Consider the following 22,539-nt stretch of genomic DNA (forward strand, 5'->3'; position numbering starts at 1 on the left):
TTTTTCCTAATAAACAATCGTGGTACAAAGCTCAATAAAAATATTAACAATAAAAGTATTTAGGAAATGTAAGGAGCGTTTTGCCACATTCTTGTTGTGCTGACAGACAACCAGACGAGCTGTCAACGAGATATTTTACACCGCATAAGAAAACAATTGGCAATTGTTTTATGGCAAACACGCCCGCATTATGTCGAGTATAACCAGAAGGAGGTGAAGAGCGTTCGAAGAAGGCTTCTGCAAAGTGCAAGCAAAGGCACAAAAGCATGGTTGGTAAACAAAATGCGCTTTGAAGCAGCAAAATACATAAAATCTGCCACACATACTTGTACGTATGTACGTCTCTAAAGAGAAGCGCAAACAATGCACACTTCACAGAGGTGTACAATGGCTCGAAGGTGCTGCTGCAAACACATGCGAGTGCGTCTACAGGGAATCCATCATCCACACGTGCACATCCACACATAGGACGGACGCAAGTGATGGGCACCAATGGGCGTTGCAGCCAGAACCTGAGCTCAGCACAAAAGAGGAGACTTGACTTTTTGCTTGACGATGCGGTGATGCCTCAATTTTTGGTGTCTTTTCGGACTTTGCTTTGTCAGGCCTTTTACGTATGTTCTTTGCTTTCTTCTCTTCTGCTGGTTATACGACGCTCATAACATAGCTGTTAATAAATTAAAAATTAAAAAACAAGAAATAATAATTATAATAATAGTAAACCGTAATATATGCACAACAAAAACCGTGTGCATAAAAGGTATGCAAGCGTGCAACACGCGAGGAGCATGCCACCATCCGCTTTCGTGATTTGTTGCGCTTTCGAGGTGCTTATTGTGGTGGCGTTAGTGCGCACTTTGTCTGTCGGTGGCTCTGTCTAACAGTCCGCTTTGTCTGCAGCAATTTGCGGTTGAGTGAACAATTACTGAGTTCACAAATTGTTAACTATTAATTGTTTTGTTTTTTTTTTTAAACACATTCATATTCAATTAGTCGCGATTGTCGAATTTAATGAGTTTATTATGCAGCAATTTAAATCAAATGAGGCAGTTTGCTGGAGTTTGGTGCTTAAGCAGATGACTGCTATTAAATTCTTACTAAGTGTTAATTTTTATACACGTGTACCAATAAAATTTATACGACTAATGAAAAATCCGAGTTATGTTCGATTAAAGCAATAGTCGGGTTATCAAAAAGCTAACTGAGACCAATAAAGACACTAATTGGTAGGCAGACAAATTGTCAAATTAATGCAAGGAGGCACAGCCACTAAAACACGCTTTGTAGTTCACTTTTTAGTTCTTAGCTATGATTGTTCAATACCACTTCAACCACCGTTATATATACTAACAACAGCTCCATTATGCCGTTCCCGCGACAGTCGGGTCTCTGTAACCGGAACGATCCAGATCGATTACAGTATTTAAAAATAATTTATCACCATTTAAAAAATCCAGAGATCGAGAACGCAATCCAGTTTTGGTTTGGTTCTGCACAGACGAGAATAAAAGCTTTGAGAACTTAACGTTATGAATGAATGAGAAGAGTGTTGAGATGAAAAATTGAAAAGCTGGCTCGTTTATAATTAGGGTAAACTGTCCATTTATGGAACAATTTTTTAATATCTGTGGAAAAAAAAGAAGTTCGTGTCTTAAGTCTTTCGTTTATTTAATTTACATAATTATCTTTTAGTTCTTTTTTGATTAATCTTAATATTCACACATTTCAAACTAATGAACGCTATGTCAAAAATTTTGTTCCCGCCTCTATTCTTCGCGAATATTCAGAGACGATTAGTTCCCGTTTCGTTCTCTGTCAGAAGGTCCCTTAGACTTTAGTTCCCAAATTGTTCTTCGAGAGAAAGTTCCTTAGGCTTTTGTACCCGTTTTGTTCTATGTCAAAACGTTCCGTAGACTTTTGTTCCCATTTTCTCTCTCTTAAAAGTGTTCCCGAAAGTATTGTGCGCATTTTGTTCTCTTTGGGAACGTTCCGCAAGGTTTTGTTCTTATATAATTGCCATTGAGAATGTTCTCGACAGTTTTGTTCTCATTTCGGTTTTGGTTTTGAAGCTTTCTTGGGAGCATACCTTTTGTTCTCGGTTCCTGAAAAAATCTTGACTACAAATTGTATAGATTTGTATGTTTGTATTTATATGTATATAATACCTTCTACTGAGTAATTTTTATTTTTTTTTTTCAAACATTAAACGTTTTTTCGAATTTTTTGAAAAAAAAAAAATGTTTTTATTTTAAATTTTTTTCCAAAAATTTAAAACTCGAAACTTTTTTAAAAAAATGTTTTCTCTGCGTGATTTTGGAGAACTTTTTTTTCCTTTTCAGGAACTCTAGAACTATTTGAAAGCTACTCAGAGCAGCTTTTTATTTTCTATTTTGCAACATGTCGCACAATGGGCCATATGGCGACTTTTGCTGGAAAAAATCAAAATGGAATTTTTATGTTTTGATAATTTAAACTTGTTAAGAAATGTCCAATTACATAGAAAAAAATATCCTTTATTTTTTTTTAGGTAAAATTTTAAGTTTTGACTGTTTGTTTTTTGAAAAGTCAAATAGACATTTTTAAAAAGTGGTATGTTGTTCATTACACCAGGACGCAGGAAAAAATGTAGTTGGCATAGAAAACGATGCCCTTTTTTTATAAAATAAAAACAATTTGTATACCATGAGGGACGAAGCAAGAGTAATATGTCAAAATTTTGTAGAAAAATATCAACAAAGTCGAACTTTTTTGGACAACACTGTACTGTCATGTACTTTTCTTTAAATTTTTTTGTGAGACTTCATTATTCCTACTTTTAGATACTGCTTAAGCCAGACTTTACGCGACCTTGCAACAATGTCAAGTGCCATATGGGTATTTCCTAACGTCGCATACGTGACAGTCGTACGTTTCAATGTGATACAAACAAGGAATACAATTTGTTTTCTTTAACTTTTTTGGGCCATTGTATAGCACATAATTAGCTCTATATTTAACCGAAAAATGAAAACAATCGAACTGCTTGGTCCTGAAATATGACCACTTAAAGAGAGTGTAGTTTTCTCCTGTGAACATACCCCTATCTCTACTGCTTTGGAAGGCCCCATACAAAAATTACATATTTATAAAATTGATCCCACCACCATCCAAAAAACAAAAAGAAAAAATCATAGGAGAATAAAATGCATGACCAAACTCCATTATAAACTTGAGAAAGTCTTTTATTTGCAGTATGAAGCTTTAAAATTAGTTTAATGGGGCGGCCCACTGTGTGTCGTATGCAGCCTACAAAACTTGAAAAAAATTTTCGTTATTGAAAAATATCTTAAACTTTTTCCCGTCTTTTTGCATCATTACGTGTGCCAACTTCACAGACATAGACTATCCTAATCCAACCTAAATCAAAATCTGGTCAAGTGCGCAAGCGATTTTCAGGGAGATGTGTATGTATCTGAAAGGAAAACGTGTGGTCGCTGAGGAGCTAATCAGAGTGCTTAAGATTTTATAAAAGTACGTTTTCCAAAATTGTTACTCCAATATTTCAGTACATTCATTTTCCGTTTAGTTAAGTTTTATGTAGTTCGTTTATATTGTATCCTTTGGAAAATAGCAAACAAATAAAAAGTATTTGCCTTAATTCATATTTTCCAAACAGTTGAAAAATTGATAAGATTTCCTCAAAACTCACACGCTTAAATATATTAGTTTTCTCAATAAGAGGGTAAAACCATTCCCCCTCTCAGTCACTGTCTGAAGTGCACGTGGATGGAACTGGGCCATACTTTGATGCGGGCCGTGTTAAGATTATTCTGTACACTTACCAAAAAAAAAAAATATATACAACAACGAAGGGATTCGAGACGTGCATGAATATGAACGAACACACATATAATAGATATGTATGTAGGTTCAAACTAAAGCTATCCTAAGGAAAAAGTTTGTCGGTTGTTTCAAATAAGTATTCTTGCTCAGTGACTTTTCATGTAAATGTGTACATACATATGCATGTATTTTGGTTTGGACTATGACTCCAACGCGCAGAGGTAACAAAGTTGGTAACAAAGTTACATTCAAATAAAAACTCAACCTAAGTAAAGTTTGTCTGCCTCGATGGCGGAAGATGTGTTTACAAAGTGAACCAACTCTGCGAGTGTATGTATGTAAGTATGTAGATACGTACATTAGGACGGAGTAATTTAATTTCGAAAAAATTGTATGGCATACATATTCGAATTCTATGTTTTCGATCCTAAGCGAAAATGGTGAACCAACTATGTACCGAAAATGACGTTTGATCCTTTAAATGTTTAAAAGAAAAGTCAGTGTATTAAAATTTTTTCTGAACGAAATAAATTTTTCATTTACAAAATTTTGTGTTTTCTTCATACATACATAAAATATTCTGATTTTTCGTCAATGTTATTGTGGCTTGTTTAACATTTTATTTATTTTATTTATTTTTAAATATTTTTTATTGAGCTTTGTACTACGATTGTTTATTAGGAAAAATTGAAAAAGCAACAAAGTCTAAGCGGTAGAAGTTATAGCACTATTTCGGAGATCACCACATCTCCTCATCAGACTTCTTTTTTCTAGACTTCAGCAGGGATCGAACCTGCGAATTCGATGTTCAAAGTCAGAAGCGTTAACCACTGAGCTATGTACATCCCGTAAACTCTTGTTTTTCGTTTGAAAATTGGGAGGTTCAAACGTCATTTTTGGTATTTAGTTTGTTCGCCATTTTTGCTTATACATAATCGTAGAATTAGAATTTGCTACACACCACTTTTTTCGAAAATTTTGCTCTGAACAAATTACTCCGCCCTAACGTACATACATACATATTTATATTTGTGCTACATGTATTTAAGTACATATGTATGTGCCATATTGGCTTTCGAAAAGTTGACGCCAAAAACATTCTAATAAGCGCATTCACCCACTGATATTGACGGCGCGTTTTTAGTTAAAGAGTTGAATGACGCTTGGGATGTATCTCGTATTCTCCCACTTGTACATATCTACATACATTGCACAAGCATGCTCATGTACATGCATATACATACATACATATATGCAGTATATGTACCTAAGTACTGTATGTTTAAATGCTTTTACGCGCTCACGTTTCCTTTGCTATAATACCAACTAGCGCAGAGGATGCATTGCCAACACAGCAGCAGCGCTTCATTAGCCGGAAATGTATGAAATTATATATGCCGCCGCCATTCAATAGCGTTCTACTTTTAGCCAACAGCAGAAAAGCCAATCAGTTAGTAGCGAAAACTTTATTTGTGCCGGAGAACATTTGTACGCTTTGGAAACACGTTGATAATAGTATTGCCAAAGTTGAAAGTTCTGCCAAGTACCTAGCGTTGTGCCGCGCTACTTTAATTGTGTTGTCCTTTTAGTTTGTCAAATTACTAACTTCGATACACTCATACATATGTACATATGCACTTTTCTGCTTACAAAAGCTTTATAATATTTTTTCCCCCTTTTCAGATCGACATTCAACCGCCTGAACGTGAGGTGGTATTTTCTGAGGAATTTCGTCCCACAGATCCGCGCAGTGTTGGACCTTGTGGCGGTTTTAGCACACAGTATGCTTGTATGTGTGATTTTCATGGTGTGCCCTACAGGTTTGTTCGCACCATACACTTACAATTGGTTACGAGTTTTAACTTCCATCGTTTTTTTTTTGTTTTACTTACAGAGAAGAAGTCGCATGGGATATTGATACGATTTACTTGTCGCATGATACACGCGTGCTGAATTTACGTGATTTCGATCATTTGGAACCAAAGTAAGAAATATCGTAATATTTTTATTTACCCAAAATGTTTGCTAACTAATTTCATCTCCCCCACAGAGACTTAATGGCCATTGTGTCCGCATTGGAATATAATACATTTTTTCGCGGCCTAAAAGCATCACATATGCGCCTCTCCAATGAGACTTTGGAACGTATACTACACGTGCTCAAGCGTTCAATGTGGCTGGAAGAGCTGCATTTGGAGGCATTAGGTTTAAAGTAAGAACTTACTGTTGTTCTTAACTGTATGAACTTAAAAAAAAAAAAAAATACCTCTTCTCCCCCACAGATCGGATTTTTTGCATAAATTAGCTGTATCTGTGATTACAAACAACAATCCCGCAATACGTACGATCGATTTGAGTCATAATTTGATTGAGGATAAAGGTTTGTATGTTGACTGTCTGCCACATCAGACACCAGCGAAATAGAGACATACAAGCGCACACATACACATTAAATGCAAACGTAATACATTAAAAAAAAAAAACATTCAAAACTTAAAAAACATGTCTAACTATTTTGCATGTAGGTCAATAACATCTAACACGCACCACAAAAGTGTTTGTTAATGTATTCACTAATGCCCTTTGCGAAATAAAACAAAGAAAGCTAATTAACACCAACTTGCTACTAATGTGAAAAACCTTACAATTGTACATACGACTAGATATATATTTATATGTATGTACAACCATTTAAATTCCTCAATAATCTACAACTATATGTAACCAATTACCCTTTAAATCCATTGTAATCCAATTTAAATTACCACTCTTCCACTTTTGTGATGTAGGAGCAAGCTCATTGTGCGCCCTACTTGGAAAAATTGTACAAGGTTTGATTTATTGTTTAGTGTAAAAAATGTTCTTTATTAAAAATTGCCTAAAAGCTGAGAATTGTAAAAAAATTTTAAAATGTATATTCTAAAATTCGTAATTGACAGTTGCATAGTTTGAATTTGCGAGCTTAAAATTATTATAGAGAATTCAATTTGAAAACCGTTATTTTACTTTTTACAATAATTTTGCATACATTCCAATATTGCTTGCCAAATTACAATTTCAATTACATATTTAATATTGCCACAGCTCGTGAATTTAGCTTATAAGTTTTTCCCTTTTCGCTTCTAGGTGGAATTATTTTGAGCTTGTAATACGTTTTTTTTCTTAAACATAAAAATTTGGAAGCTTCTAAGTTCGATTGGAATGTAACTCATAAATACCCAGCGCACCCTTTATTTTTTAGAAAGTGGTACCACAGAAATTATTTGAATTATTTTTGTTGTTTCTACCAAGTTGGAGAACGGAAAAGTTATGGGAGTTTTGCTTGAACTCGACCAGATGCTATGTAATCACTTTTTTATTAATAAAAGAAGTAATGTTTTTTAATTTTTTTAACTAACTGGCAATGGTATTTGGGACAACGGCACAAATTTTGAATCATTTATTATAGTCTGTGCTGATTCTGAGGCTTATCGACACATTTATGTACTGTCTGAGGTTTAACATGTATACATGTATTTTTGAGCAGTTAAACTTGGCCAAATATGTTTCAAGGCCGGACTAAAAATCCTTTCCTAATAACAAAAAAAAGAACCGCTTATCCAAATTAAGTATTTGATATCAAATGAAAGAGGACTGGAATAGCTTTTAAACAGAAATAACGAACGAAGTTACCACCTCTCTTTATATATTTTTTTTTATAATTTAATACAAAAGAAATTCATATACATAGCTGAACCAAGGTTCGTTCCATTGTAATTAAAAAACATTTTTTTATTGAAATATTTTTCAATAGGTGGCTTTCCTCGTTTAGACATTTCATTTGACAAAAACGAATGGCGTTATTAACACTCGTTTAAAAACATTAATGGCCTGCTTATATTGAATTCTTTTTAATTGCCAAATTTTGAAGACTTATTTACGGCTGTATTGCCATATAAAAATTTAACGTATTTTTCGGTTTGTCCTAAGCTAATTTCGGTTCAGGCTTCGCAATATTACTTAACTTCCTCAATATGGCTAAATTCTTTAAGATATAAAACATTATTTAATAAAGCGCTGGGTATTTAAAGTTTTCGGCTGCAATTCATTTCTTATAGCATGTTCCGACACTATTATTATTTAAAAAATAACATAATTTCGAAAACTTCATTAATTGCATTTTTAGTTTTATATTTATTCACAATGTTGCTTACGCTTTTCTTGCTTCAAAACTTGTTAAAAAAAGTTGCGCATTACTTACTCTATCTCCTGCCTTCCCTCTAGGTGCTATTCATCTAGCCGGTCCCATTGCCAAAGTATCGAAAGGTCTATGCAAACTGGCGCTCGCTCATTGCGGTCTCACATCGAAGGGCGTGAATCAGATGTCACATTCGTTGTCGCTAAATCAAAGTATTTCCAATTCGCTCACGCATTTAGATTTAAGTGGCAATAGCCTCAAGGATGATATAACAGTGAGTTGAAACATGATTTTTGTTTTTTTTTTGTTTCAAAGCAAATGCACTATTTCTTTCTATTTACATTCACTTTTAGAATTTACATAATTTTCTGGCACAGCCGAATGTTTTAGAACATTTGGATCTCTCATCGACTGATATAACCTTGGAGAATGTAAGTATATGGAATTATGTTTTAAATCTATTCATATAATAACTTTAAATTTCTTCTTTTTACAGTTATTTGGTGCTCTCTTACGCGGTTGTGCAACGCATTTAGCTCATTTAAATGTTTCACATAATTCTTTTAGCACCAAAAAGGGCAAAGAGATACCGCCATCATTCAAACAGTTCTTCACGAGTTCATTAAGTTTAAAGCATTTAAATATTGCCGGTTGTAAACTGCCAATGGAAGCGCTCAAGTAAATAAGAAATCAAAAGAAAGATTAAGAAAGTCTTAAATTTATACGAGTATATGGAAGTAACTATTAGACGGGAAATTAAAGAAGAATAGAGTTAGAATTCATATTGCCTTTTCGGGTTTGTTTGTCCCTTACTGTACCGTATGTACTTTAATCTGCATCAAATCTGAAGCTAATGAGCTAAAGTTTGCTAAACCCAGTAGATAACTTCTGGAGCTAAAAGCCCTCCAAAAGGCCTTCAATCAAGAGGCCTTGCAATTTGCATTCCTTGCTCCTTTCTTTTTTGTATGAAGTAGTGAGGGTTTCTCCTATCGCTTCCCATAGACAGGCTTCCAGAAGGGCTTTTGAAGGACGTATTTCAGAAAGCTTTTTGGAAGAGTTGTTATAAATCTGCTTCTTTAATTCATAAAAACCATACTTCTTTAAGGTAAATACATATTACATACATTTGTAAGTTAAATAATAAAAACCTACACATTCCCGTAAATTTGAAATCAAAAAATCCCTTCTAGAAGGCATGCAGGGGTCTACTTCTTGCAGCCCTTCTTGGATAGGCCTTTTATAATGGCTGCACTTAAGCAGACCTTCCTAATTTATATGCTGGGAATTATTTCTTCTTTCTGAGGCTAAGTTACCCAAGCTCTTGTTAAAAAAAAAAACTTGAAAACCAGACTTGATCTTGAACTGGCATATTACAAAATAATCATGAGGTTTATTTATAATACCTTTATTCTTTAGTAATTCTCAATTATTTGTATGTACAGTGACTCAAACTTGTTGATTTTTTTAACAGATATTCGTAATGTTTTTCGGGCTAAATTTTTCTTGTTTTTTTTTTTTTTATAAAAATACCTTCCAAGCTTTAACCAAAAAATCACAGTTTAAAACTGTATACAAAATTTAAGTAAATTCAACAAATTTTCATAAAAATCTCAAATTTTTAACTTGAATCATTAGAACATATTTGGGCATGTAATTATATAGCCCATACAATTTTAGTCTAATGAAGTGCAAGTTTCAACCAGCCGAAAAACGTGTTGATTTTTGAGATTTTTTTTTGGCTACTGCTTTTGCGCTTTTTATATAACAAGTGCAATTTACAAAAACTGGCGGTTGGTTTTTGAAATTTTGAGCTAACGGTCTTCCGCATTTTATTTCATAAGAAATGCATGCGCTTATATGGAAAACAGTGAAAAATCCGTCACCAAAAAAAAAAAGTTTTCAAAAATCAACGGGATGTTTTAGCAGTTTGAAACTTGCACTTCATTGGACTAAAATTGTATGGGCTATAAAATTGCATAACCAAAAATTTTCTAAATATTCAGATTAAAAATTTGAAATTTTGTTGAAAATTTGTTGAATTTTCCTAAATTGTGTATAGTTTGAAATTGTAATTTATATACATGTTTGGTTAGGACTTGCGACGGTATTTTTATAGAAAAAAATACGAATATTCAAAAGCGATCAGCTTGTATATATTCTTTAGAAATTCGATTTAAAATTAAGTACTATTACACTTCACTTCACGATGACCTTATTAAAATTTTCCTCCATTTGTTATTAATACTCTTAATACATAATGTTTTCATGTCTTTCTTTCACAGAAATTTACTACTCGGTTTGGCGTGCAACGAGTCCACAGCTGGGCTGTACTTAGATTTAAGTAGCAATACGTTAGGTGCCCAGGGTGCGCATGTTTTAGAATCATGCATACATGGCGTACGGGTTCTACAAAGTTTAGACATAAGTGACAATAGTAAGTTCATCGACAAATGGCAACTACAACGATTTTTTTTCAGTTCTTTAAACATACATACATACATATGTATATATATACATATATTTACTAATTATATTTTCCTTCTTACAGATTTGGATGCCGAATTAGCTCCCGTTTTAACAGCGATTTCAAAGAACCCATCGATACGCACGCTTTATATGACGCGCAGTCTGACAGGCATGAAATTGAAACATATTCCCACTGTTATGGATGCGTTGGTCAATTTGATACAAAAAGATGATTTCCCACTGGCGGAATTGGTGATCTCCGAAAATAAATTGAAAAACGATATACACGATTTTATTAATGCGCTTGGCAGCAATCAAAGTTTGCAAAAATTAGGTGTGTAGCACAAACCACTGTATTATATGAGTGGGCTAAAACCTAAAAAATCGAGGTTTCATTCTAGATTTTTTTTTTCTACTTTTAACGTGGAATATTCATTCCGCCCTAAACCTTGTATGCATAGTTTTAGATATGTCTACAAAATTTTGCTTGGGGAAAAATATGCATACTTCACTGATACTTTTTAAAAATTTTATTAAAAATACATTTGTATGTAATTCTCAACTGTTCGTATATTTTCATAAATTTCTCATTAAAAAAAGGCGGGACAGCATTAAGTTAATAATAGTCATTAAACATATTCCAGATATTTTTTAAATAGCAAATTTTTTTTAGCTATTCCAATAGCTAGAGGAAGTTCGGCATATTATTGTATGCCTTTGGCAGAACCTTCGATTGTTATCTAATACATTTTTCCTCTATTTTCAGATATTAGTGGCAATTACATGGGCGACGTGGGAGCACGCCTGCTCGCAAAAGCTTTACAAATCAACAACAAATTGCGCACAATTTACATGGATAAAAATAATATAACACCACAAGGTTATGCTGATATCGTTTACGCTTTAGAAAACAATCACAGTATGCGCACCATACAATATCCAGTATTTGACATCACACCGCATATGAAAAACCATCCAGAGAAAACGGATGCGATTATGCGCAAAATGCAAGAGCTATTGCAACGTAATTGCAATGGCCTAAAACGCACTAATGGACAAGGTTTCCGCCTGCAACATGGTTTTTTGCTATCTTCAACGCATCAATTAGTTGATAAACTAGTAGCCGAAACACAGGACAATATTTCGGTGGCAAAGGGCAGCGACTCGTCGGCAGTGCAGCGACTTATCGACGATGCGGAAAATTGCAAACAGCTAATGCCAAAATTGCAAGAGGCAGTACGCTGCGAATCGCATCCAATCGAAATAAAGCTGACGCGTATCGCCAGTGATCTCAGCTATACCATACAAGGTTATTTGGAAGAGACGTTGGAGACAATGTTGCGCACTGCAGTGGAGCAGTGCCCCAAAACATTGGGCAGTCAAATGGTCGTGCAAGATCTACGCAAAGCGCTTAGTGAACGTCTACAGATGCCAGAAGATTTTGTACAGAGTTGCTTGCTGAATAATGCTGGCAGCGAGATCATGAACAAAGTGGGGTGAGTTGATAACGTTTGCTTTTAAGCTTGCAGCTGAGTTTTGATAAGAGAATGAGAGAGAGGGGGAGAGAGATGGAGGTAGAGAAGCAGGATGACGAAAGAGAGGTGCGCGATTTAGATGTGAAAAAGCTTGGCTTTCATTCTGAGCCAAACTGCGCAAAACGATTCGAGCTTTTGAACGGCGAAGCTTAATACTTTGAGATATGTTCTGCTGATGATTTTATTATTCCAGTGATATCAAAGAGATGTTCTTGTTTTAGTTGACTCACAGGTGCGCTGAAAAACAGTCGAATTACAAAAGAACACTAAAATTAATACCATATTAAGCTGAAAGCAACATTCTTAACAAAAAAACCTAAACGAATAATTTAAGTTTTTGGCATTTCAGTGGGGTTTTTCGAATTACTCTGCGAGAGTATTCTATTATTTTCCACAAAACTATGCATATTTACAATTTTTTTATCTGTTCCTTTTTCACTAACATCCCACTGTTTCAATTTGAAGTTGAGCTCCCCTGTACCCACCCAGAGCCGCTCGCTTAACATTATACAAATGTAGATACATTCATATGTAAATTGCTTGCTCATAGATAAGATTAAGCACTACCAGTGCAGTATGTTCTAATGGGGAATGAAACGAGTTAAACAGAAACACGAAAATGAAATCAAGAAGTGCGAGAAATAATAAAGTGAATAAAGAACTATACAATGAACCCGTTTAGCTCAGATTTATTTTTTGCTATATTGCAAATATTTGTCTATGTAGAAACTGTCAAGTAAAGCTGAGTCTGTATACAACAACAACAGTAAAAGACAACATCAAACAAAACTTCGCAGTATTCTATCTGAAAGCGTGGAGCAAAGTGTAAATCTGTTCAAGTCGAAGCAGTTGGCGATGTGGTGGTGCCACTCGAAGCTAACCATTTGCCCAGTACTCCTACATCGCCCGTGTGATCAAGTAGAATAATGAAAATAAACGGAGCGGCCAAAGCTGCTGTTATGCGTAATTAAAACAGCTGTTAGGGCGCAGTGGTACAAATTTCGAATTAAATTTGAAAGTTAAAGTGCAAAAACAACAACAAAAAAGGAACACAGTTTCAAAACAAAATGGGGCGCAGTTGGTGTGGTTGGTGTTTTTGTGGCGGACGTGGGGTTGGTAGTAAAATACCAAATAAAACACTTAGAGAGGAAGCAGATGAAGAAGATAATGAAGATTTTTATAAAGTTCGTTATGATAATGCTAGCGTAAAATTATTGAAAGCAACCACGTTGCCCGAGCAAGATACACTGCAGCTAAATATAGCTAGTGCGCCAACAGAAGATGCTGAGGACGTACAAATCGATAGGCAGGCATTGAAAAAGTGATTACGTTTGCATTTTTGAATATTTAAACAATTTTGTATTTAAAATACATACATATTTACGCGCAAACAATTTTTTTCTAACTCACTCTATGTTGATTGCAGTGAAATTGAACAATCTTTGGCGGCGTCCATCTCAGATCGCGCCACTGATGAGGTGCTGGAGGCGCTTACGCGCTATCGACGCGGCCTGGGTATTGCTGATTCACCTTCGGTGCTACTCGATGAACCGCAAACGCCTGATATTGTGCGCAGCCGTTCGAGTCATGTAAGTATATTTTATTTATAAGGTTTTAGAAAGTTTTCAATTGCAAAGAGATATAGACTGAATAGTAGTAGATTACGTCGTTTGTTGCTTCATAACAGCAAAGAACAGGGGGGAATATGTACATAATATGGTCGTCGTTAGCAATGCAAAAAATCCTGTTTTAAAATCTTATTTAATAATTCAAAGACAAATTTAAAAAACACGAGGTTTATGCGCATCTTTATATTGGCCCGAAAGCATTAGGAAAAGTTTTTGCTTGTTCCATAAAATTTCAAATGTACCATTTAATGCCTCTTGCATTGATGCCGACTACATGCATATACATACGTCTCTACATATATGTACATATGTGTGTATATTAGTGTGCATGAGGAATGTTGAAGCTAAGCTCACCTCAATTATTAAAAAGTTCTTTAATTACTTTAAAAAGTAACGCAATTAAGTAAAACTAGTTGACTTTGAGATGTAAATGTTTTTATAATATATATTATTTTTTTTTTTAATAAATTTCGTCCCTGCGTTGAGGTATTAGTCGACATATGTATGTATGTTCATAGTAATTCTTTTCCATCGAAGGTTTCATCGTTTATATGTATGTGTATAAATATTTCTGTTTAGATAAGGCATCACCGGTAACCATACAAATTCTCGGTATCTTATCAGCTCTACAGTCTTTTTTTTATTTACACATACTTTTTGCACGCGTTGCATTGGTTTGGTTGTGTTCACTCATTTTTCGTATTTTGTTTTGTTATTGTCCTACAATGTTGTCATCATCGATGGAAGGTCTGATTTATGTGCATATGTATGTAGATACTATGTACTATTTCATATGAAATTTGGCAATTGATTATTTAATATGCGTTGCTCGTTGATATTTCTTGACTAAAGTGAGTACTTAGAAGGCGATACTCCAATAGCACGTAACTCTAAGTATATGGCCTTCTAATGCAATGCATATTTCTACATAACAAAACTTACACACATGAACGTCCAAGTATAGTTACATGCATATGTTTGGTCATTGATGTATGCACTAACGTAGTTTTAGTACATATAAATATATGAATAAAAGGAAGTGATATTTTAACTTTTTTTGTTCGCAAATTTCTCTTTGAAATCTTTAGTCTTAGCGTGAAAAGCAATATATGTACATGTATTACTATGCTAACGTGTAATTGCATACATATGCAAAGACAGTGTAGCCAAACTTTGTTTACATTATCGCTTTTTTGAATGTTGATAAGACTGTATATAATATGTATGTATGTATCTATTCAAATATATGTAGATGCACATATAAGTAAGAAATGTTCAAATATTAATTTAGCTAATGTTTCAAGCAAATAATAACTGGAATGTTTGCGAACACTATTACAATTCGAGTTAAAAACAAGTAAGAAAGTCTAAGTTCGGGTGGAGCCGAACATTAAATACCCGGCGCAAGTATTAAATATATGTTTTTTCACCTTTCCGAAACCTACCGCTAGATGGTAAGCCGGGGTGTATAAATTTTGAGTAAATTAGCGTCCTTAAATTTCGAAATATTGTAGTTTCAAGCATTTCTGAAATTTACCGTTATATGAAAAGCGGCCGTAATTTTAGTTTTTCAACGTTTTGCTTTTATGTGGCAAGCACAATAAAAATACCGAGTTTGGTACAAATTGGTAGAACGGTTACCGATATACTTATATGTGATCATAAGTGGGTGGGTGCCACGCCCATTTTCCAAAATTTTACCATAAGCGTATTTCTTGGTAAAGAATTGTTGCAAGCGTCAATTTTGAATAAATTAGCTTTAATATTTACTGATTTATCGAAGATTTCGTATTTCTCTAAATTACCCTGTGGACTGTGGGCGTGGTTATTGTCCGATTTTAAAAATTTTCGGCCATTTAGCATGCTGTATCAAGACCATTAACTGTGCCAAGTTTGGAAGAAATTGATGCAGCGGTTACCAAGATATACACATGTAACCATAAGTGGGCGTGGCTACGCCCATTTTCCAAAATTTATAGTATTCTTATTTTTCGTCTGAAAATTATTGTAAATATCAATTTTGAGTGAATTATCTTCAGTAGTTACTAAAATATCGCAGTTTTCGTATTTCTGGAAATTACAGTTATATGGGAAGTGGGCGTGGTTACAGTCCGATTTCGCCCATTTTCAATACCAACCTACCTTGGATTAACGGAAACCTACATACCAAATTTCGTTGAGATATCTCAATTTTTGCTCGAGTTATCGTGTACACGGACGGACGGACAGACGGACGAACAGACAGACATGGCTTAATCGATCTCTCTATTCATTCTGAGCATTTATGTATACATTTGTCTATATCTATCTCGATTCGTTTTGGCTGTTACAAACAACCGTTATATGAACAAAATTAATATACCCTTGTGCACAAGTGCGCTCGGGTATAAAAACAACTTTTAGTTGATCACTTAAATGTTGTGATCTGAGATATACAATGAATCATGCCGCCTAAAACAACTGCAATTCTATGGCGGACGTTATGAATATTCGCCGCAGAGCATTACCTCAACGGACCACACAAACACTATTCGGCTTAGGAGAATTAAAAAAATCTAAAACAATGATAAGACATTGGTACAACATTGCCAATGCCATTACCACCGCCAGTGCCTACATATTTATAAATCTATACTCTCCTATTATCTATACTCTTTTATTATCTATACTCTTTTATTATCTATTACATACATACAACAATTTTTGTGGGGAATTGTAATTCGATGAAATGCATCCTAATCAATCAATAAGAAAATTTAGGATTTGTTTATTAGATACGGGCTTTTGCATTTGAGACGAGAATATAATATATTATACATATATATATATATATATTATACATGCATAAAACAAAAATTATATAGTATGTATGTCTGCAGGTGCGTCCTAAAACGCTCTTTACCCATCATATCTAATTTTGGCACACGTACTGCAAATTTTCATACAGCATATCCCCGAAGTATTTGTGGTAGATTACGATATTTTGTTATGGAGATATTTGAAAGAAAATCCATACTCATAGAAAAAAGTCACTCTACTTCAATGTACTTCTTACATTTATTAAGTGGTCTTTTAACTCCGTGAAAAAATATTCGCCGTCTTAGTCTTCTGCCGCCTTCATTTCTTCTTAACTCGAAAATCTTCGTGCTAGGTGGTTTTTCTTCAAATTTAGAGTGCAGGAAGTAATCGCTGGGGGGCAGGTCTGGACTGTATTGTGGGCGGTTGATTTCTTCAAATCCAGTCTCGGCCAGGGCACGCCTCGCAACTCACCTATTATGCACGGGTGCATTGTCTCCCAAAAACTGAACTCCTTTGGCCTCTCCGTTTTTGGACAACCACTAGACGTACTTTTGTCAACAATGTGGCTTACTGGTCTCCGTTCATTGTAGTTTTTTTTTTTTAGAAAGATAGTCGATGAACGAAAAACCTTCACAATCAAAAAAAAAAAGGTGGTGACGGAAGTGTTTGGACATCCTAACCCGGGACATCTTCCAGCGACTCCCTGCCATGCTTAAGTTCTCGGCTCCAACGTTTGATGGTGGTAAATGAAGGTCCAGACTCCCCATACATTGTAGACATCTCTTCAACTGTTTTCTTCGGCGTTTTGTTTTCTTTGTGTGTGTACCCCAAAGGTACTTAGGCTCAAAACTTGACGGCCTCTCTTCGTATATGCATTTGTATTCGTGTTCGTTTTCGTCTTTATTTATGATTATTTGTCGCTTTGTGTTGCAGATATCTTAGTTTTCTTACGCATTCTATATGTCTCGCTGTTATGTGGCAGCGCTTATTCAGCGCTACTTTGGTCACTTATCGTGCGTTGCACTGCGTCTGTCTTAATATTGGTTTCATAAATATTTGTCGGCAGTGGTGTATCAAACGGTTTTGCAAAGAGGGTACGTCGATTTCCTTTACTTAGGGTCTATATACAAATGCTGTGCATACATATGTAAGATGCAGCATTTTTTCTTAGTCACGGTTGTTTTTATCTTGTTGAAAAATAAAAAATATACAACAATTAATACTTACAGACATATATGGTCACCTTAATTCCCAAAGGCCCTAATCAACAATTTTTTTATTTTACAGGAGAAGCAAAAAACATTCTAAAATGAGTATCAAAAACAGGGAGGGGTTTTTTAAAATGTGGCATATAACTCCGTTGTTCTTGGTTCTAAGACTTCAAAATTTTTGTTGTAGGTGTACTTGAATACATCCCACCGAAATCTGCGAAAAACGCAGTTTTGAAAAAAAGTGTTGGTTAGGGCCTTTGTGAATTAAGGTAACATCGATATACATTCTTATCCCACTTAATAACTTTCACCATTTGCTACTAAATTATACTAACATTTTTAATTTTGCGAACATATTTGGGGATGGAACTAACCTAAATACGTACATTCTCCATTTAAAAACAAAAAAATCTTACAATCTGGTCAAACATGCTTTTATATCCACTTATCGCCATTTCTTATCAATCTTGATTATAATATCCGTTAAAAATTCGATAATATGCGCAATATACTGCTGCTGCTCAATAAGATTTCTGTTAACAAAGGAGTTTAAAATACTAATTCAAACCTACTCCATATTAGTAGAAAATATCTTCAATGGTGTGCATATATTGTGCTAACTAAAGAAGCGGTGGCAGCACAAAGAATGTTAAAAAGGAGCCTTTTGCGTTGGTATTAGGATGTTTTAAAGTAAAATGTCTATTCCCAAATAACTCAATCAAACTTAATTATATTCGTGCTAGTTAAAATGGGAAATTGTGTGAACTTCACCCAAAAATTCATAGCTAATAAAGTGAATCACCCGTCAACACGAGTCCGAGAGATAATAATTGCGAAAACAGTGTCAACCGTGAATGTAGGCATTACAAAAAAATTTTAGTTCAGCTTTTAATCCGTTATAAATCGAAGATTTTTATGAAAATCTTACTTTATAAAGCTATTTGAATCATTTGCTTTCTGATTCGTTAGCTATAATACCCGGCTTGTTTAAAAAGAAAAAAAATTAGAAAGTTACCACCAGTTTGAAATTTTCAATTTAAGTAAATTGATAAGACAAAGTAAATATTGCAATATGGGTGTCGGTTTAAGAAAGCTTACATATATACATACTATATGTATATGTTTATTTATGTATAAAAAGATATATATGGGGTAGTCTTTCTGAACATTACCCCCACTGCCCAATTTTTTCGTAACTTAAATCTTTTTTAAAAAATATGTAAAATCCATTAAAAGGCACAAGCTTTCCAATGCCGACTGGCATTCAAATTCAGAAAGAACGGAAAATTTTACGTTCAGATGACATATCATATGTGGGGTTTCAATAATTTGTTCAAATGACATATCATATCGACTGCTGAGTGGAAGATCGACCTATCTCGGCAGTCAGTTCGAAAACGCCCTATCTCAAAAGACTTTTCAAGAACGCCCTATTTCAGAATTCGTTTCAAAAACGCCCTATCTCAGCTGCCGATCCAAACACGCCCTATATCGGCACATTTTCAATACATTTCTTCTTAAAAAAAAAAAAGTCGATAAATGATCGTAATTTTTTCATCGATATGTGTTTGATCAGAAATGAGAACTTTTATTTTTTCCAGTCTGAAATAACAGTAAAAATTTTACTTTAATTTTTTCTATCAAAAATAAAAATAAAAATCTAACTACTTCATCTGGTTTTAAACGTTTTAACGAGTCCAATTTTAGCGGTTATTTTTGAATAAAATAATTAAAGTCAAACGTAAACTGTTATTTATGATCCGAAAAATAAAGTTCAACTTAACTTTGTTATTTAACGGAAAAATATAAGTCATAAATTAACTTATTTTTGATCGAAAAAATTTAAATTAAATTTTAACTGCTATGTTTGATCGAAAAAAAAAAGTTAACTCCTAATTTTTGATCAAAAACCTATCGATGGAAAAATAACGATTATTTATCAACTTTTTTGACAAAAAAACATAACAGTTACTTTCCTTGAAAAAAAATTTCGCCCATTTGAAAATATTTTTCCTCAAATTGTATAATTTTTGACATTATAGACTCTTACAAAAGAGCCGCACTAAGTTATCAATCACACCTTATTTAATATACTTTGTTTGAATGTACGTATGTCTGGGAACGGAGTAACTAAAGAAAAACTTTGTTTCCGAAAAATATCGGGCTAAACAAGGACCATTCCATTGTGGCTGGTGAGACATTTGACTCTAGAAGCGATCAATTGCGAAGTATAACTTTGTCACCGGAACTTATACGCCACGCGATACGATATAAAAGCGATACGAGTCTCGCTGTCGCGGTCGCACAAATATAAGTGTGCTCAGTTTAGATCGCTTCCTATCATATCGCACGTACTCAGCATGTCGATGTTGGTTTATATTTATTTTTTAATATTTTTCAACAGATTAATAAAATGTTTTCGGTTAGCTATATGTCACTACCGAAATAGGCATAATTAATATATTTTGAAATGTATGTCGTTTTCCTCTTTTACATGGAATTACCCATAAGGCTTTTAGCATTGATGTATTTGCAATTTTTAATATGAATTTAGTTGCTTATTATATTTCATTTACATATGTATGTAGTTTTCTTCCCCCTTGTATACATATATTATATTCTTCTATTTGTTATTTTTTTTTACAAAATACTTAAGAAAAATTATAGACTCTTTTAAAATACATTTTGTTCTATTGCACTTCCTGTGCAATAGCTACTCTCTCTAAATCTTTCTCTTTAGTATTTCCAAACTAATATACATTTCCTTTTACATTTTCTAGGATGGTGAAGGAATGATAATACGCCCTGGACGCGGTTCTGTTTTACCCAAAATGGGTCTGGAATCACCCACCGTAAGTTTTTCCAACCTCAACACACACACTTGCATAGACAGCAATTAGATATTACTAAAGCAAAAGTGGCATAGCTACATAGTTTACTATTTGCATATAGTATATTTTACAACCGAGGCGTGTTTCATAGCATTTCCCATTAAACATCAAAAATTACTAAATCAGCATTAAACAAAACTAATTGAATTGTTCGTACTGTTAAGAAAAATGTGGCAATTAAATTAAAATTGTGGTGCTAAATTTCCGAATTCATGTAACTCCTCTTAGTAATTATTACAGCTTTATAAATGTATACCAACATTTTCCTAAAAATGAAACAAGAAAACACTACGGAACACGGCAGCCAAACGTAGCAAACAAAACACATATACCTATGTACATATGTACGCACACAAAGATATAGGTTAATATAGAAAATTGCAACATGCACTCGCAAATGGTCTTAAACAAATAAAGCAATTGCAAACTCATATATCCACCCACACTTACACTTATACATACATGTTAGCTGAAATAAATGTAAAGCAGTTTTTAGTAGAACACTGCATACCAACCATAGATCACACAACACAGATTTTAGATAGCAACAAAGAGATATATTGTTCCTCAAAAAATTAACAGCAGTTATCATAATCATAAATCTATAAACACATACATACATATAAAATATATCTATGAACAAAGAGATTCAATTTAAATTAAAACATTTGTGTTTTGTTTTGTGTCTTCCCATTTCTACGTCAAAAATCAAAAAAAAAAAACAAAAAAAAATCATACGCGCAATCTTCATCACTCGCATTGCATCTCCTTCTCGCTGTATGTATGTACTATGTATGTTTGTATGAATCTTGGCTTATCTCTCCACCAAAAACATTAAATAACGGGCTCCGTTTCTTTTGAAATCATTGAACTCTATAATTATAAAAATACAAACTCAATTTAATTATCACGTCTACAACTACATACATTTGAAACTATAATTGATTAAAAAAAACATTTTTTTTTAAATAAATATTCTTTTATCATTAAACATTCTTGCCTTTCCACCAATAATTCGAGCTCCAAATTAAATATTAACAACCAACATTCTTCACATACCTACATGCAAAATTTGTCGAAAATGCTTAAAACGCAAAAAATTATTAAACTAAAACCAAAACACTACAAAACAAATCAAACCACAAAATGTTCACTCATAAAGAAATTGGAATATCTGAACCTTGTAAGTAGTGTGCTTCATATTAAAGACATTAAAGTGCATAACTGCCTGCATTCGCTTCATTTTTAAGTTGGCATGCTTGCACTGGATGCAGCTAGTTTTTTTTTTATACGTGATCAAATATATTATATCTGTGCAGTTATTATACATAGTTTTTTATTTTGCATTTTATACATCTAAATATTTATGTACATACAGTCTTTTAGTAAATGAGCGATATATTTTTTTTTAATTTTAAGTATTGGTTTTTCTTAGATTAGTTTAAAAACCAACCAAAAACTAGTTGATCAAAAATTTAAAGACAGTTATAATTACAAGTATGTATGTCAAATCCTTAAAACACACCGATATAAAAAATTGTGCTAAACTTGGTTAAAAAAAAAAACTATACAGAACTGTTAATTTAAATCTTTGAATCAATAAATTTTTTAGAAAATTTCTTTTTGGAGACAAACCGGTTTCGGCGTTGTACTATCTTCAGTGTAATTTTTTGTTCCATACTAATTTGGTTTATTAACGGTCCTCCTAATTATTATATGAGAACTGGAGTCGATTATGTTTTTTGCTTAAAAATTTAAGAATTTTTTTATTCTTTCGTTTTATGGTATTTCATATAATAGTTTCAAGTTAATTAAATTTTTTAGCCGACTTCACAAAAAGGAGAAGGTTATCAATTTGTCGGGATATTTTTTTTTTATATGTTACCGCATAACTTTGGACCATGTTATCCAATTTCTATAATTCTTTTTTTTTAAAGAAAGGTGTTACCCCACAGGTGGTCCCATTTGGTTTACCGTCTGTCTATGCTATAAGTTCACTCGAAACCGAAC

At 33.6% G+C, this 22,539-nt stretch overlaps 1 protein-coding gene across 3 annotated transcripts in view; it reads left to right on the plus strand.

Moving 5' to 3' along the window:
* The window catches only part of LOC118742510 (F-actin-uncapping protein LRRC16A), a 63,267-nt gene that overhangs the window by 10,561 nt on the left and 30,167 nt on the right, over positions 1–22,539 (plus strand). For all 3 annotated transcript variants that reach the window (XM_036474636.1, XM_036474637.1, XM_036474638.1), the window contains exons 4-15: positions 5,506–5,642; positions 5,722–5,806; positions 5,873–6,034; positions 6,105–6,202; positions 8,086–8,273; positions 8,353–8,430; positions 8,496–8,677; positions 10,282–10,433; positions 10,548–10,799; positions 11,232–11,961; positions 13,427–13,589; positions 20,419–20,490. In XM_036474636.1, the coding sequence (XP_036330529.1) occupies positions 5,606–5,642; positions 5,722–5,806; positions 5,873–6,034; positions 6,105–6,202; positions 8,086–8,273; positions 8,353–8,430; positions 8,496–8,677; positions 10,282–10,433; positions 10,548–10,799; positions 11,232–11,961; positions 13,427–13,589; positions 20,419–20,490 (2,199 nt within the window). In that variant the 5' untranslated portion in view covers positions 5,506–5,605. The remainder of the gene's footprint in view (positions 1–5,505; positions 5,643–5,721; positions 5,807–5,872; positions 6,035–6,104; positions 6,203–8,085; positions 8,274–8,352; positions 8,431–8,495; positions 8,678–10,281; positions 10,434–10,547; positions 10,800–11,231; positions 11,962–13,426; positions 13,590–20,418; positions 20,491–22,539) is intronic.

This window comes from Rhagoletis pomonella, unplaced genomic scaffold (genome assembly GCF_013731165.1).
Source record: "Rhagoletis pomonella isolate Grant_MI unplaced genomic scaffold, Rhpom_1.0 Rhpom_scaffold_00007, whole genome shotgun sequence".
NCBI lineage: Eukaryota > Metazoa > Arthropoda > Insecta > Diptera > Tephritidae > Rhagoletis > Rhagoletis pomonella.